Source organism: Antechinus flavipes, chromosome 4, assembly GCF_016432865.1.
Source record: "Antechinus flavipes isolate AdamAnt ecotype Samford, QLD, Australia chromosome 4, AdamAnt_v2, whole genome shotgun sequence".
NCBI lineage: Eukaryota > Metazoa > Chordata > Mammalia > Dasyuromorphia > Dasyuridae > Antechinus > Antechinus flavipes.
The window spans coordinates 173,852,837-173,869,056 of NC_067401.1; the positions used below are offsets into that span (position 1 = coordinate 173,852,837).

At 33.6% G+C, this 16,220-nt stretch overlaps 1 protein-coding gene across 1 annotated transcript in view; it reads right to left on the bottom strand.

The window, feature by feature from the left end:
* Nucleotides 1–592: 592 nt before the first annotated feature.
* The window catches only part of DHRS7C (dehydrogenase/reductase 7C), a 45,284-nt gene continuing 29,656 nt past the window's right edge, over nucleotides 593–16,220 (bottom strand). Inside the window, exons 5-7 of the mRNA XM_051995545.1 lie at nucleotides 14,187–14,279; nucleotides 2,518–2,673; nucleotides 593–861 (exon numbers count right to left, since the gene is read on the bottom strand). Coding sequence (XP_051851505.1) covers nucleotides 653–861; nucleotides 2,518–2,673; nucleotides 14,187–14,279 — 458 coding nt within the window. The 3' untranslated portion in view covers nucleotides 593–652. The remainder of the gene's footprint in view (nucleotides 862–2,517; nucleotides 2,674–14,186; nucleotides 14,280–16,220) is intronic.

Below are 16,220 nucleotides of genomic sequence, written 5' to 3' on the forward strand. Positions count from 1 at the left end.
TTGGAAAGACCTGCCAAACCTCTGTGGCATAGTTTTCCAGAACTCAGAATTACTGCCATCTTTAGGATGAATTACCAGATAGGAACCTTGAGGAGGCTTTCTGAATTGAAGCAAAATAAATTACATTTTCTTTTGAGAATTTAATTAAAAATCTTAAGCTAATTGGAGATACCATGGAATATTGGCAAATTAATCAGAAATCATTACCTTATGATTTTAATAACTTATTTGAGCTATTTTAAAAAAGTTTTTCTTAGTGTGAATATATATATATACACACACACATATATGTATGTATATGTATCTACACACACACACACACACACACACACACACACACACACACATACTTATTTTGTTGTTGTTGCTTGATTTGGGATAATTTACCTATTTCCCTGTGAAGTGGGTATCCCAAAGCACTGTGTTCAATAACCTATGGAATTAAACCAAATAGAACCATAGTCTCTTTGCTGGTGCTGGATCTATCACTACCTGTAGAGGCTAAGGCCTCCTTACTAGGCTTAGACTAAGAAATATTGAAGTTACCTTTGTGCTTAGGGAAACTTCTGCTGAGACACAACTGACCATTCAATCCCTCAAAGAAAACAGTTTATTTTCATCATGGCAAAGGACTCATTTGGTCATCATCATGTTACCTGTCCTCTGGGACATTTAATTTCTCTTTGACCCCACAGGCCACCACAGCAAAAAAGAACTCTGGGAAAAAAGTACGAATGTATATGGCAGTCTTTGGGATGGGGTTGGCTATGAAAACCTCCTGCTTCTTCCGCCTTATTATCCTCATTACTTCTTCAGCTACTTCCACAGGATGAACTCCATAGGTGAATTTTCTAAAAAAGACTGGGAGACCAAAGAGAAAGAAGAAATAATTAAAAATAAGAAAATGCAAATTAAATGATCTCTAACCTTTCATCTCACACTCAGCAAATTGACACAAATGACAAAAAATGGAAACAGTCAATGATGGAGAGGTTATAAGAAGGCAGGTACACTGTGGATAGAACTTGATTTAGTCCAGCTTTTTGTGGAAAATAATTTGAGAATATATAAAAACTGATTAAAATGTCTGTATCTTTTCATCCAGAGATAGGCAAATGCCCCAAGGAAGTCAAAAACAGAAAGAAGAGTTTCATATATGTAAAAAAAAAAAAAGTGAGAGATGGTTATGGATTTTTAAATAGGAATACCAAAATCCCAAATCCCAAATACCAAAATACCAAAAGAATAAGACTTTATCCAATTCCATGATACTCTCCAGAAACCTTGGATATTAGAGAACCCAATGTCAGAATGTTAGAAAAGTAGGAAAGGACTTTAAAATAATATAGTACAAGTCACTCATTTAAAAAATGAACTGAAAAACCAAAGTGTAAGTGATTTGCTCAAGGTTTCACAATAATTGAGTCACAAGAGCCAGACTAGAATCTGGAATCTCTGGTTCTCAATGGTAGAAGCTATTAGTTAGAAGCCAGCATTTGAAATCAAGTCTTCTGACTCCAATAGTGATTTCGAGGCCTCACCCATTTTTCACATTAAAAAAAAAAAACCACATTACCACCTGATATTTCTTAGTCTTACTTGTTCTAGCTTGGGAGGCTGTCAAAGAGAAAGGAGAGTTGACAATTGTATTTTAACTTCTCTTCAAATTAATGGTGTATATCTTAGTGCCATGCTTGGTGAATTGAAAAAAAAAAAAAAACCCAACACTCTAGACCTTGGCTTTTCTATGTCTCCAGATTTCAGAGAATTCACAAGTCAGTGATTTGCATCCAAAATCAGACCAGCCAGAGTCTGGGACTGAATGCCATTTTTGCCACTCAATACCTTCATAAACTTCAGTTTTCTCACTTATAAAATGATGATCAGATTCCTTCTGGCTCTAAGTCCAATGATATGACCCATGGCTTTGCAACACTTCAAGCTTTCTAAGAACTTCATAAACCTAGGCTAGACAGAACTTTTCTCAGATTCAAGTTTCTTATTATTTTTATGTGTAATGGATCCTTTTAGCAGTTCATTTGCTTTTTATGGATTCTTTCTCAGTAAATGTTTTTAAATGCCTAAGGTAAAATACATAGGGTTATAAAAGGAATGAATTATATTAAAGTAAAAGTATAGTTAAAAAAAATCATGGAACCCCTGTTTTAGATTTGATCTGTCCATTGCTTATTCTTTCTACATTCTCTAAGTTCTTGATCTATATTAAAACTAGGAACATCCCAAGATCTTCCAATTCAGACTCACATATTCTGGGCATGATCCCTTCTCAATGGAAATGTTCTTTGGATTTTGACACTTGACACTGTGATATAGGAGAAAAAAATAGAGGATGGTGGAGAACTTGCAATCCCAAATAGTGGATTTAGCAGACAAGAGTTAATTCCAAAAGGTCATGATTTATAGGGTGCCTGGAGCACTGATAAGAGGTCTTTTCCAGAATCTGTCCCTACTGTCTTTTTACTCTGACCCATTCCCTGTGTAACTCAGAAAACTCACATTTCCAGATGGAAGCTTCCCAGTTCCCTGTCTCTGTATATGTGTGGTAGGATCTGATGAAAGTTGGGTTCACAGTGCTAACAACCACTTCAAATTCTTCTACTTCTGCTCGGAGACAATCAAAAAACCCTTGAACAGCATGTTTCGAGGCAGCATCTAGAAGACAAACAAAGCATGAAAACATGAAAAATCCTGTTCTCTCCCCGCCCCCCCTCCTGTCCCCATGACATAGGAGAGTCTTTAAGGGCAGGTATCTGGAGAAGAGAGTATTTCATTTTTAGGGCTAGGTCTTGATGAGATGGGATAGAGGAGATGTCTAATATTCCCTAAAAAAAAGTTTTGTTCCCTTGAGACATATCTATACACATCTATTATTCCTTTAGCAAAAGCATTGACATCATGTCATAAAGGATTAGTAGTTCATTGGTTCTTCAATTTTGGGGTGTTTCCTCATTTTTATTCTTTTTAAAAATATAATTTATAATTTATTTATTTCAAATATTCTTTTCTTTTAAAATTTTGAGTTCCAAATTTTCTTCCTAATCACATTTTCTATCCCTCCTACTATTAGGAGGGATTCACTAAATTCACTAAAGAAAAGGACTCTTTAAAAAACAGAATTGTTCAAATGAAAAAAGAAGTACAAAAGTTCATAGAAGAAGTTAAATGGTGCTGCTAGGTGGTACAGTGGATAGAGCACCAGCCCTGAAGTCAGGAGGACTTGTGTTCAAATCTGTCCTCAGACACCTAACACTTTCTAGGTGTGTGACCCTGGGCAAGTCACTTAACCCCAATTGCTTCAGCAAAAGAAAAAAACATTATGATATTATTGCTACTCCTACCTTTTTTTTTTTTTTTAAACTTTAGCTGAATCATATTAGATTCTGTTCCAGCTGTTTGTGTTTGTGTTTCAAGTGTGTATCTTAAAACAATATATTGTTGGATTCTGGTTTCAATCCTTTCTACTATCTGCTTCTGCCTAATGGGTGAACCCATATCCCTGACATTTATTGATTATTATGTGTTTTCCTCCATTCCATTTTCTTCTGTTTCTTCTTTCTCTTTTTATCTGGTCCCTCCTCAAAAGTCTGTTTTGTTTCTAATCACTGCTTCTTTTTATATGTCCTTTCTTTTATCAACTCCCCCTGCCTCTTCTCTTATCCCTTTCTCCTATTTCCTTATTGGGTAAGTTATATTTCTATACACAACTGAGTGTGTGTATATATACTTCCTTCTTTGAACCAATTCTGATGAGAGTGAGATTTAAGCATTGCTTGCCCCCTCTCCCATTCCTTTTTCTCTTCCATTGTAAAAACTTTTTCTCACATGCCTCTCGTATATGAGAAAATTTTCCCCACCTCTTCTTTCCTCCCTCTCCCAATACATTCCTTTCTTACCCTTTCATTTTTTTTTTTTAAAGATCATTTCAACACCTATGTACTCTATCTACGTAAACTCCTTTTAACAGTCCCAATAATGATAAAATTCTTAGGAGTTACATGTATCATCTTTTGACGTAGAAATATAAACGGTTTAATTTTATTGAATTCCTTATCATCACTTTTTCATATTTACCTTTTTATTCTTCTCTTGAGTCTCATTTTTGAATGTCAACTTTTTTTATTCAGTTCTGGTCTTTTTATCAAGAATATTTGAAAGCTCTCTATTTCATTAACTATCCAATCCCTCTCTGAAGAATCACACTCAGTTTTGTTTAGTAAGTTATTCTTGGTTGTAATCCTAGTTTCTTTGCCTTCCAGTATATCATCTTCCAAGCCTTTCAACTTTTTAGTGTGGAAGCCACTAAAATTTGTGACTGGGGCTCCATAGCATTTGAATAGCTTCTTTCTCTCTGCTTGAAGTATTTTCTCTTTGACTTGTGAGCATTGGAATTTGGCTATTGGGAACTTTTTCAGGAGGTGATTGTTGGATTCTTCCCATCTCTATTTTACCTTTAATATCTAAGATATGAGGATATTTTCCTTGATAATTTCTTGAAATATGATGTCTAGGCTCTTTATTCTGTCAGGTAATCCAATAATTCTCAAATTATCTCTCCTTGAACTATTTTCTAGGTCAGTTGTTTTTCTGATGAGATTTCACATTTTATTCTATTTTTAAAAATTCTTTTTATTTTGTTTTATTGTTTATTAATATTTTGTGGACACTAGATTCCACTTGCCAAATTCTAATTTTTAAAGAATTATTTTCTTCAGTGAGCTTTTATACCTCTTTTTCCATTAGGCTAATTCTGTTTTTTTAAAGAAGTTCTTCTCTTCAATGAATTTTTGTAATTCTTTTTCTGTTTCTCCAATTCTGTTTTTAAGGGGCTATTTTCTTCAATTTTTGGTGCTTCTTTTACTGAGCTTTAATTCTCTTTTTATAATTTTCTTGTGTCACTCATTTCTTTTTTACTAATTTTTCCTCTACCATTCTTAATCCTTTCGTTAACTCTTTCAAGTATTCTTGTTAGCTTTTTCTTTGGAGCTTTTTTTGTTAGCTCTCTTCTGAGTTTATATCTTTTTCTTCCCTGCTACCAAAGTAGCTTTTTATGGTTTTTTTTTTTTTGGTTTTTTTTTTTTTTTTGGTTTTCGCATTTTCTCAGCCTACTTCTTGCCTTTGAATTTTGTTAAAGTTGAGCTCTGATAACCTGGGAATAAGGAGGCATGTCCCAAGTTTCAGACTTTTTCATGCTGTTGTTTTCAGAACTAATTCCAGGGGTTTGCCCTTCCAAGGAAATATGATCCCGGGAGAGATGTAATCACTGCTCTCCATGGTCTATGCTTTGGTCTTTACTCAGGAGGGGCTCCTGATCTCCCAAAGCCACAAGACCTGACTGTTTCTTTGCTTTGGAACTGTGACCATGCCCTTGTTCCCTTGTGACCACCCATCAGCACTTCTCTCCACCCTGGAACTTCAACCTAGAATTATATGGGCAATAGGGTTGCCAATAAGCACCAGCTGTATCCAATGCCAGGGTTGAAGTTAGGAAAGGGGACCCCAAAGTTTGGGGTCATAGAGCAGTGTTGTGAAGTGTCTCAAAAGAATTTGCAGGCTTGACTTTTTCTAAGTCAAGGGGAAAAGTTTATTGTAATTGTAATGCCATTACAAAGCAGGCTGAATTTCCAAAAGAAATTAGCAGAAAAACAGAAGCAAGCAGACACATTTATCCATCTTTTTAATCATAGCTAATTCTATGGCTCACAGGTAGGAAGGAGGAGTGGTCTCTGGAATTTGGTTCTCGTTGACAAGATTTTCAATCAGCAATGAATTGAGGAGTGATTTACAGAATCAGGCAGATTGTAAACAATAGTATTCCTAGGTTGGGTGTGGGCAAAGCTAGAGGACTTTGTAATCAGATAGATTTCCAGAACAGAAGATTCCCAAGGTCAGGGGACCCCAAGTCTTTGCTATATTTCCTAGAAACTATGCCATATCACCAGCAAAGGGTTCCCTACACTCTTTTCCTGACCAATTGTCCAAACCCTTTCTCTATCTGAACTGAGAGCTCCCAAAGCTACATCAGTGGCTTCTGTTGCCACTTTGGATAGGCCTCTACAGGCCTGGACAGACATTATTTTAAAGTTGTTTGGAGGAGAATTTTGGGGGGGTTCAGTTGAGTGGTTGCCCCTAATTTACCATTTTGGCCAGTTAATTGGTTCTTATATTAAAATGGTACTCATGCATCCTCAAGAGGTCTATGGATAAATTTCAGTGGTCTGTGACCTTAGAGGGGAAAAAAATATGTCTTTAGTTTAAATAATCTTTGGTTTCCTTTGCAATTCTGTATATTTTAGTTTGCACATTTAAAAAAATTATTCTGAAAACATGTCCATAGGTTTCATCAGATTTTCAAGATGGGGATTCTAATAGGTAGAAGTGAAGAAGGAATGGATTACAAAAATGAGGGATAGCCTTTGTACTGGCATGAAGATAGGAAATATAATGTTGTGTTTATAAAATAGAAGGCAGAATATTCAGCTATGATAATAAGGTAAAAGATAGAATATGTAATAAACTTGAAAAGGAAGCAATATTATTAAGAACTTTTAAATTCTAAAGAGGGTCTTAGTGAAGTTTCTTAAGTAGGCAAGTGACATATTCAAGTTTGTGCTTTAGAATATCAATTTGGCTGTTAATGTGGAAGATAGATTGAAGACTTGAAGAAGACATTTAGAAAACCACTATAGTAATTAAGCAAAGGTCATGAGGGCCTGGACAAGGTGGATGGTCATAAGAATAGAAAGAATTTATATCATTTAGTCATTTGAGAAATTTGTCAAAGTAGAATGGATAAGACTTGGTTATTGATTGGATATTAATGGGGAAGAATAGAGAAGAGTTGATGAGTTGGAGATTGTAGACTTGGGTAACTGAAAGGAAAGGCAGTGTCCTGAATAGAAAAAGATATTAGAAAGAGAAGAAGGGGGACAGATGATGACATCAATTTTGATTTGCTTGGTTTGAAATATTTATGGCAATTCTAATTGGAGATGTTCAATGGGTAGCTTGTAATTAGGACTATAAATCACAAAACAGATTGGAGCTCAATGTATAGAACTGGGAGTTTTTTACTTAGAAGAGATTGTGGAAACACTGGGAGCTGATGAGCAAGATAGGTCTCTGTCCTCAAGGAGTTTACATTCTAATAAGTGAAGACAACACATAAAAGGAGTGAGAAGGGATAAGGTCATGGTATGGAAATGGCTGGGAAGTAGCTTGGTGGCCTGCTTCAACATAAGATAAGGAAAATGCTCACCTAACAGAGATAGAATTTAATCCTATTTCTAATACAGTGACTTCAGCTATGTGACCTCAATGAGCAAGTGAAGGCCTCTCAATTAAGAATGTAAAGAAATTTCATTGGTATTAACAGTTTTTCTTAAGGTAGTTTCTTATACTAGTGTAATCACAGGTGCAATATCTGTCCTTATATTATCTCTTGCAGATAGCTCAACAAGGACTGATTTCTACACACGAACCATAAAATAAATATCATTTTTGGATCCTGCAAGGGTCTTGGTACTTAATGAAAACACTAGACTAGATCCAGAGGTTTTTCACTGGGTAAAACAGTTATGAATTTGGGGGTGGGTTGGAAAAAATGAAAAGACTGAATACTCTGAAAAATGTGATTAAATATGTCCTTTCCCCCACCATGTTTCCCCCCCCCCATCCCAACATTCTTTCATATCTTCTATATTTCCTTTATACCATATTTCATCTCCTACTCAACTTTTAAGATCATCTACTCCATGAAGCCTTCTATGACTATAATCCATGATGATATCTTCTCCCCCCAACACAACAATATTGTATTACAAGTAAAAATTGTCTAAGGATTGGAGCTGTTTAAAAGTATTATGAGTTGCATTTTTTTCCTCACTGAAGGTCTTTTATTCTCTAGGCTAAATATTTCTAGATCCTACAAGTGATCCATATTTGAAGAGGATTCAATGTTTTCTGCATCCTTGAAAACATAATCTTCTCCTGGATATTCTCCATTTTCTTTGTTCTCTTCTTAAATTATTGGATCCAGAACTCCAAATAAAGTCCAACAAGGGCACAGTATGGTAGGCTTACCACTTCCCTATTCCTGGAAGTTATGCCTCCCCTAATGGATCATGGTTGTTTTTTAGCTTTTTGAAAAATCATATTGCTATTTTATATTAACTTTGAAGCCAACCAAAATCCCCATATATTTTTTCAGACAGATTGCTTATAATGACACATTCATTTTATATTTATGAAACTGATTTAAAAAAAAATTAAATGCAAGACTTTTCATTTATCTTTATTCAATTCCATCTTATCAATTTCAGTTCAACAATCTCACCTATTAATATCTTTTTGGATCCTGACACTATCATGTAGGGTGTAAATTATTCCTTCCAGCTTTATGTCATCTGTAAATCTGAAAAATGTTTTTCATCACTGGACCAATCACAGTTTGCAACTGATCCTCTGGAAAAATGGAGACCTCCTTCAACATTGAAACTGAGCCATTAACAACTATTCTTTGAGAATGGTCATTCAAGTAATTTTGAAACTATCCAATTATATTATTATCTAATTTATATTTTTCCATCTTTCTTAGAAGAATAATATGAGATATTTCATCAAAACTTTTCCTAAAACTCCAGGTGGCACAGTGGATAGAATATCAAACCTGGAGTCAGAAAAGTTCATCTTTGTTGTTGTTGAGGCAATTGGAATTAAGTGACTTGCCCAGGGTCACACAGCTAGGAAGTATTAAGTGTCTGAGGGTGAATTTGAATTCAGGTCTTCCTGACTTTAGGGCTGGCACTCTATGTACTGCATCATCTAGTTGCTCCTAAGATTCATCTTCTTAAGTTCAAATATAATCTAATACATTTATTGTGTGACCCTAAATGGGTCATGTATCCCTGTTTGTCTCAGTTTTATCATCAATAAAATGAGCTAGAAAAGGACCTGGCAAACCATTCCAGTATCATTGCCAAGAAAACCTCAGATGGGGTTAGGAAGAGTTGAATGTGAATGAAAAAAGACTAAATAAAACAGAACTCTATCAAACATATCATTCTTACAAAATAATTTAATAATATTATTAAAAGAAATTATGGAAGAAATCACAAAATAGACAAAGTAGAAATTAAAAGAATCTACTAGTCACCTTCTAAAAGAAATCCAAAATGAAAATTCTTAAGAAATCAAAATCTGGAGATTTCAATTTATACTTGTCTTGGGTATTGACTGCTTATTAGATGTTTTTAAGTGTCATTTTATAATGTAATGTTATTAATGAGATGAACCAGCTACACCCAGTGAAAGAACTCTGGAAAATGAGCGTGAACCACTACATAGAATTCCCAATCCCTCTATTTTTGTGCACCTGCATTTTTGATTTCCTTCACAGATTAATCGTACACTATTTCAAAGTCCGATTCTTCTTGTGCAGCAAAATAACTGTATGGACATGTATACATATATTGTATTTAACATAAACTTTAACATATTTAATATGTATTGATCTACCTGCCATCTGGGGGAAGAGGGTGGGAGGAAGGAGGGGAAAAATTGGAACAAAAGGTTCAGCATTTGTCAGTGCTGAAAAATTACCCATGCATAAATTTTGTAAATAAAAAGCTATAATAATAAAAAATAATGTAATGTTTTTTTTTCTTGGCAGAGAAAATAGAATAAAATAAAAAATTAAGCATCTGTGTAGCTATTCATCAAGCGAAGAATGACTAAGCAATATGTGGTAGTGAATGGAATCGATTATTATTGTGCTATTGTAAGAAAAGATGAATATAAAAAAAGTGGAGAAGCCTGGGAATACTTAAATTGGTTCAAAATGAAATAACCCAGGCTAAGACAACCATATGTATAATGACCACAACAGTATAAATGTAAAGAATATTGTGACTTCTTCCTAGAACATTTAAATGCCAACTCAAATGAACAACTCTAATGGCTTCCAAAAAAGAGAAGAGCAAATGAATCTTCTCACAACTATGAGGAAGTGAAGAATTCATGACCAAATGAAAGACCTAGGAGGTCACAGAAGATAAAATGAACAATATTGATCATATGATGTTTAAAAAAAAGCTTTGTATAAACAAAACCAACAAAGTTAAAATTAAAAGGGAAATATTTTGTTTCCTCATATCTAATATGAGGATCTCATATCTAAGACATATGAAGAATTGATTCAAATTTATAAGAACAAGATCTATTCTTCAATAGCCAAATGGGAAAAGGTCATAAAGTCAATTTTCAAAGAAAGAAATAAAAAAAATTCCAAAATAACTAATCAGTAACTAGAAAAATGAAATTATTAAAAAATTTTTCATTTAATAAACATTTTTTTCCTTCATCTCTTTAAAAAAAAGGAAAATAAAATCTTTGTAAAAAATAAGGCAGGCAAAATATTTACTAATTCCAAAATTATGTGCCTCATTCTGGTTATTTAACTCATTATTTTATCTGTGGGGGTGTGTGTTAGAAAATTAGAATTACTTTCATTTGCATTTCTTCAAGTATTAATGATTTAGGGCATTTTAAAATGTTACAAAAGCTTGGATTTCTTTCCTTTACAACTGCCTGTTATATTTTTGACCATTTGTTAATTAAGGAATGGCTCTTATTCTTATAAATTTGAATCAATTTTTTATAGATCTTGGAAATAAGACCTGTATCAGAGAAACTGGGTATAAAGTTTTTTTACACCTGTTTACTGTTTCCCTTCCAATATCAGCTACATTGGAGAAATGTAAATTGAAGAAACTCTAAGGTTCTACTTAATGTCCATCAGATCATCAAAGATGACAAAAAAGGAAAATAAAAGTATTGGAGGGACTTGAGGGAAACAAGGACTGTTTGGTGGTGCTATGAATTACCAGTTTGGGAAATCATTTAGAAATGTCCCTAAAATCACTAAATTGTGAATATCCTTTGAGTAAGTAATCAACAAACATTTATTAAACACCTACTATATATTAGGCACTGTGATAAGTGCTAGGGATTTAAAAAGAGGCTAAAGACACACCCTGATCTTTAAAAACTTACATTCTAATGAGAGAGACAATAGGCAAACAAATATACACAAACTCAGCTATACATACACACACACTCACACGTATATGATGTATTATGAGGTTAGGAATGACTTGGAGTTACTGAAAGGGTTTTAGTTGAAATTTACAAAAATCTAGGGAGGTCTACTGACCTTTTTGATGGAACCAAGGAGGGAAAGTGTTTCTGGCATGAGATATAGCCAGAGAACATGTCCAGAGCCAAGACATGGTTTCTTGTGGAAGAGCCAAGAGGCCAGTGTCCCTGGATTGAGAGCATTTGGGGAGTAAAGTGTCCCATACACAAAGAATTCAATGGCAGGAGAAAAGGACCCATCTACAAAAATAATTATGTCAGCTTTTCATTCCGCGCCCTCCCCCCCAATTCATCCATGGTAATAAAGAACTGGAAACTAAAGGGACATCTATTAATTGGGGAATAACTAAATAAATTATAATCAATGAATTAGTGAAATATCACTGCAGTCTATGAATTGGTGAAAGGGGCAATTTCAGAGAAACAGAAAACAAGAAGAATGGCACAAATTTATGCAAGGTTAAATGAATAGAACCAGAAGAATAATTTCTATAATTACAATAACATTGCATATAATATATATGTACAATGACATTGTAAAGACAAACAACTTTGAAAGCCTTAATAACTCTGCTCTATGCAATGACCAACCATGGTTCTGGAGAACTGATGAGGAAACATGCTGACCACCTATTGATAGAAGGATGTATTTAAAATGCAGAATAATGCATGTCTTGTTGATATGACCAATGTGGCCATTTGTTTTGGATATTTGATTTGAGAATTCTGTTTTTTTTCTTTGTTTTCCCCAACTAAAAATGGGCATGAGGGAAAAGAGGTCTAGTATAGAATAGATTTGAACACACAAACCTCAAACACACAATATGGAGGAAAAAGAAGGAAAAGGAATTTAAAATGTCATTGAGGCACTTTTTAAAGCACAAAAGGTAACAGAAGGAAGTCTAGATATAGAATCATAATCAAGCAAGAAAGCTTTGAAAGTTAAACGTTGACATAATTATATGTTAATTAAATAATAATTAAATAAAAGTAAACTATATATAATGTGTGTATATGTGTATAAATATAAGATTTTTCATTTCATGAGCAATTTTTTCTGTTGTTCTATTCTATAGATAGAAATGGTTTTTCTTTCTTTCTTTCTTTTTTTTTTTTTTTGGTATTTGTTAAGTTCAGAATAAAACAGTACTTCCCTTCTTATTGAGATGAGAGACTTCATATAATATACTTAGTTGATGGGTTGATTACTTCTTTTAAAAAAATAACTCCCTTTTATATAAGATAGCTCTCTTAGGGAGGGGAAAGGAAGATATACCTTTGGAAAATAGTGATCTAAAACAAAAGATGTCAATAAAAATTTTAAAATAAAATATGGGTAGGAATTCAGCAGGTAATAAAGTGGAAAATATGACATTTCAGACATAGGAGACAAATTAAGGAAAAATATATATAGGCAGGAAAATATGGTCTTTGAGGGTAGGAGACATAGATAAGTCCTCTTTGAAAGGCATGCAGAATATCATGAAGTCAAAATAAAGTTATCAAGGTTGGGTGATTGTAGGCTATGGAGTCCTTTACTATAAAAAGATATTCAAACTTTGCTCATTGGACAATAAGGAGCTATATAAAGTTTCTGAGAAGAAAGCCATGTCTAGATATGTACCAAAAAAAAAAAAAGATTATTGCATTTTCTTTGTGAAGGATGGATTATAGATAGGAAAGATTAGAAGTAGGAAAGCATGTTATAAAGCTACTTTATAAGGATGAATAATGGAGGCTTGTACAAAAGTTGCATCAGCAAAAATAGAGACGAGATTGAGGTCAAAGACATTTTCATTATTTTTCTCCCACTGGATCATAAACTCCTTAAGAAGCAAGGATTGTTTCATCAGTCTTTGAAAACTACACAACACAGAATCTTTTCCATAATAAGTTCTCAATAAATATTTGTGAAATGAAAGCATGAATAACAAAAACAGTAATCTCCAAAGTAGAATTCATACAATTCTTCATGTATAATACTGTCTTCTGGAATCTAAAGTATCAGAACCTAAAATATCAGAATATGAAATATCAGAGCAGGGCAGGGCAGCACAGCTGTGCCTTGCAGCTCCTTCCCATCTTTGCTATTTTCTTTCTTCCTGTATGTATTTAATGTGAGCTCAGGGGGATGGTTGGCCAGAAATGTTCCTCAAACAGCCATGCAAAGAGGAAGGCAGTTATTCCCTTTATATACTGGACTCTTACCAGTGAGATTGAGGTTCAAATAGACAAGAACAATACTATCGCCATGCTTCCAAGCTACTTTTGTCCTTTAAGCCCACTGAACAGCTTAGAAGCAAATAAAGGTCATCCATGACTAGGAATCCAAGCCTATCCAAGCACCTTGACATTTGCCCTGCTTCCGCACTTCTCTTTAATCTGTGCTGGGTAGACCTGAGGCCCTGTCACTTGATCTTCTGAGACCATATGCTATCCCCATTCCCACTCCTGGACCTGGAAATAAGGAAAATGGAAATTTGCTAGACTAATTTAATCATATATATTTTTTGCATAATTAGTGAATGAGATTGAAAAGTATCATGAGTTAGTAAACAAAATCAATATATGCTATCTTTATGAAATCTTTTTCAATTGTTACAGATGTAAAAAACTGTCAAAGTAAAATGAATTTAAAATAAGACCTTTGAACCATTGTATCATGAATACTAAGATTTTTAAATATAATGAAGCATATTCATTCAATCACAATGTTTTAACTAAAATACAATTTAGTCTTTATAACCCTAAAAATCCTTTATTTTTATGTTCTTAATAAATGACATTTTAAGTTATTTAAAAATTAATTTCATTTTCGTTTTATCCTTTTAATATTTTAATATTTTAATAATTAATATCCTATTTAATATTTAATACATAACATGTAAGTTGTGTAATACATGTATATTAGGGGTACAAAATAAAAATATTTATGTTTTCAAAATGTTTGGAGAAGTTCTGTAAATCTCAATTTGCAGTCACACATAGTTTGACATTTTGGTGTAACAACTTACATGCAGTTCGAAGTGGAATTCCAAATTTCCCTTGAATGTTACTGACCAACACTATTTGGCCTGTCCTTCGGGAGATCATATTGGGAAGTAAGGCTGCAAAATACAGAAACATCAGTTGCATTGAAGTAAATGTCTTTGTTATAATTACCAAATGTTACCTATAAGTTTCTTTCCTGGATAAGAATAAGATATGAACAGCATAAGAATTAAGACTAAGAAGGAAGCTAGAAGGTGCAGTGGGTAGAGCTCTGGAATTACCATGAGGAAAGTTGTTCAAATTCAACCTCAAACTTATTAGTTGTGTGACCCTGAGAAAATCAGTTAGTCTCTCTGAGCCTCCATCCATCATCTATAGAATAAGATTATTGTCAAGATAAAATGAAATAGCATTTATAAAGTGTTTAACACAGTGATAGCACATTTTTGTTGTTTTTCTTTCAGTTGTGTTGACTCTTTGTACCCTCCTCTGAGGTTTTCTTGGCAGATACTAGAGTGGTTTGCCATTTACTACTCTAGCTTATTTTAGAGATGAGAAAACTGAGGCAAATAGGTTAAATGTCTTGCCCAGGGTCACACAGCTAATAAGTGTTTGAGGCCAGATTTGAACTGAAGAAGATGAGTCTTTCTGATTGCAGGCTTAGCACTTTATCCACTGTACCACCCTGTTTTCCACTTGGTACACAGTAGGCAATTAGAAAAAGCTTTATCTTAAAAAAAAAAAAAAAAAAAGGCCAATCCTTTTCAAGAAATTAGACATTTCCAGTTATAGCAAGATTATGTGAGGATCAACTACGATTGACTTAGCTCTTCTCAACAATGTGATAGAAGATAAATCTGGGAGACTTGGTATGGAAAATGCAATCTTCATTCAGAGAGAGAACTAGGGAGACTATATGTGCATCAAAGCATAGTATTTTCACATTTTTATTTGTTTTCTTGCTTTTCTCATGGTTTTTTTCCCTATTGGTCTGATTTTTCTTGCACAAGATGACAAATATGGAAAAATGATTTTTAAAAATGCACATGTATCATTTATATCAGATGGTTTGCTCTCTTGGGAAGAGGGAGGTAAGAAAGAGAGGAAGAAAAATTTGAAATACAAAATCTTACAAGAAGTTTTGTATTTCTCTTCCTTACATTAAAAACACATATACACACACAAAAACACTCTCATCTGTCTTAGAAATCATTGTGAAAACTCCCAGACTCATACAAAACAGTGGAGACTTTCCTATTCTGTGCTAATATCCTTAAGAGAGGTAATATCTTAAGGCAGTGGTTCTTGACTTTTTTTTTTTCCTTTTTGATCATGTCTGTTAAAGCTTATGGACCCTCTCTCAAAACAATGTTTTTATATAATTGAAGAAAATAATAAATTACAGCTAAAGCGTAGTAATAATGAAGATGTAATTTTCCCCCCCTTCCAATAAAGAAGGAAAGATAAATTTATCCCATAGATTCATTCACTGATTAAAAATTTCTACATTAAGGTCTTTTTTTTTTAAAAAGTAGGATATTGGCATTCAACTAGTTTCCAAAATGACAATTGGTAACAACTAGGTCCTTAGCTGTAAATCTTAGAACATTGTAGAAAAATGAATTATTATTTTCCATAACCAAAGGATTTTTAATTAAAATTTATTCCCTATGCTGAGAAAAAAGGTCTCAGCATCTAATCTGTATACCTCTAATTGACTGGCTGCATAGAATTTGGCTGCTGAGTGGGTGCAGTGGATAGAATGCCAGTTCTTAAGTCAAGAAGACCAGAGTTTAAATCCAGCCTCTGACACTAACTGACCCAGGACAAATCACTTAACCCTTTTGAACTTAGTTTCCTCAACTGTAAAATGAACTGAAGAAGGAAATGGCAAACCACTTTAGTATCTCTGCTAAGAAAACTCCAAATGTGGTCACAAAGAGTTGAACACAACTGATGATAACATAGAATTTGAACCCTAATAAATTCTCATACTTATGGTACAGTAATTTCTCACATTCAAGATTATTTGCCCAAAAGTGTTCACCATAAATCAT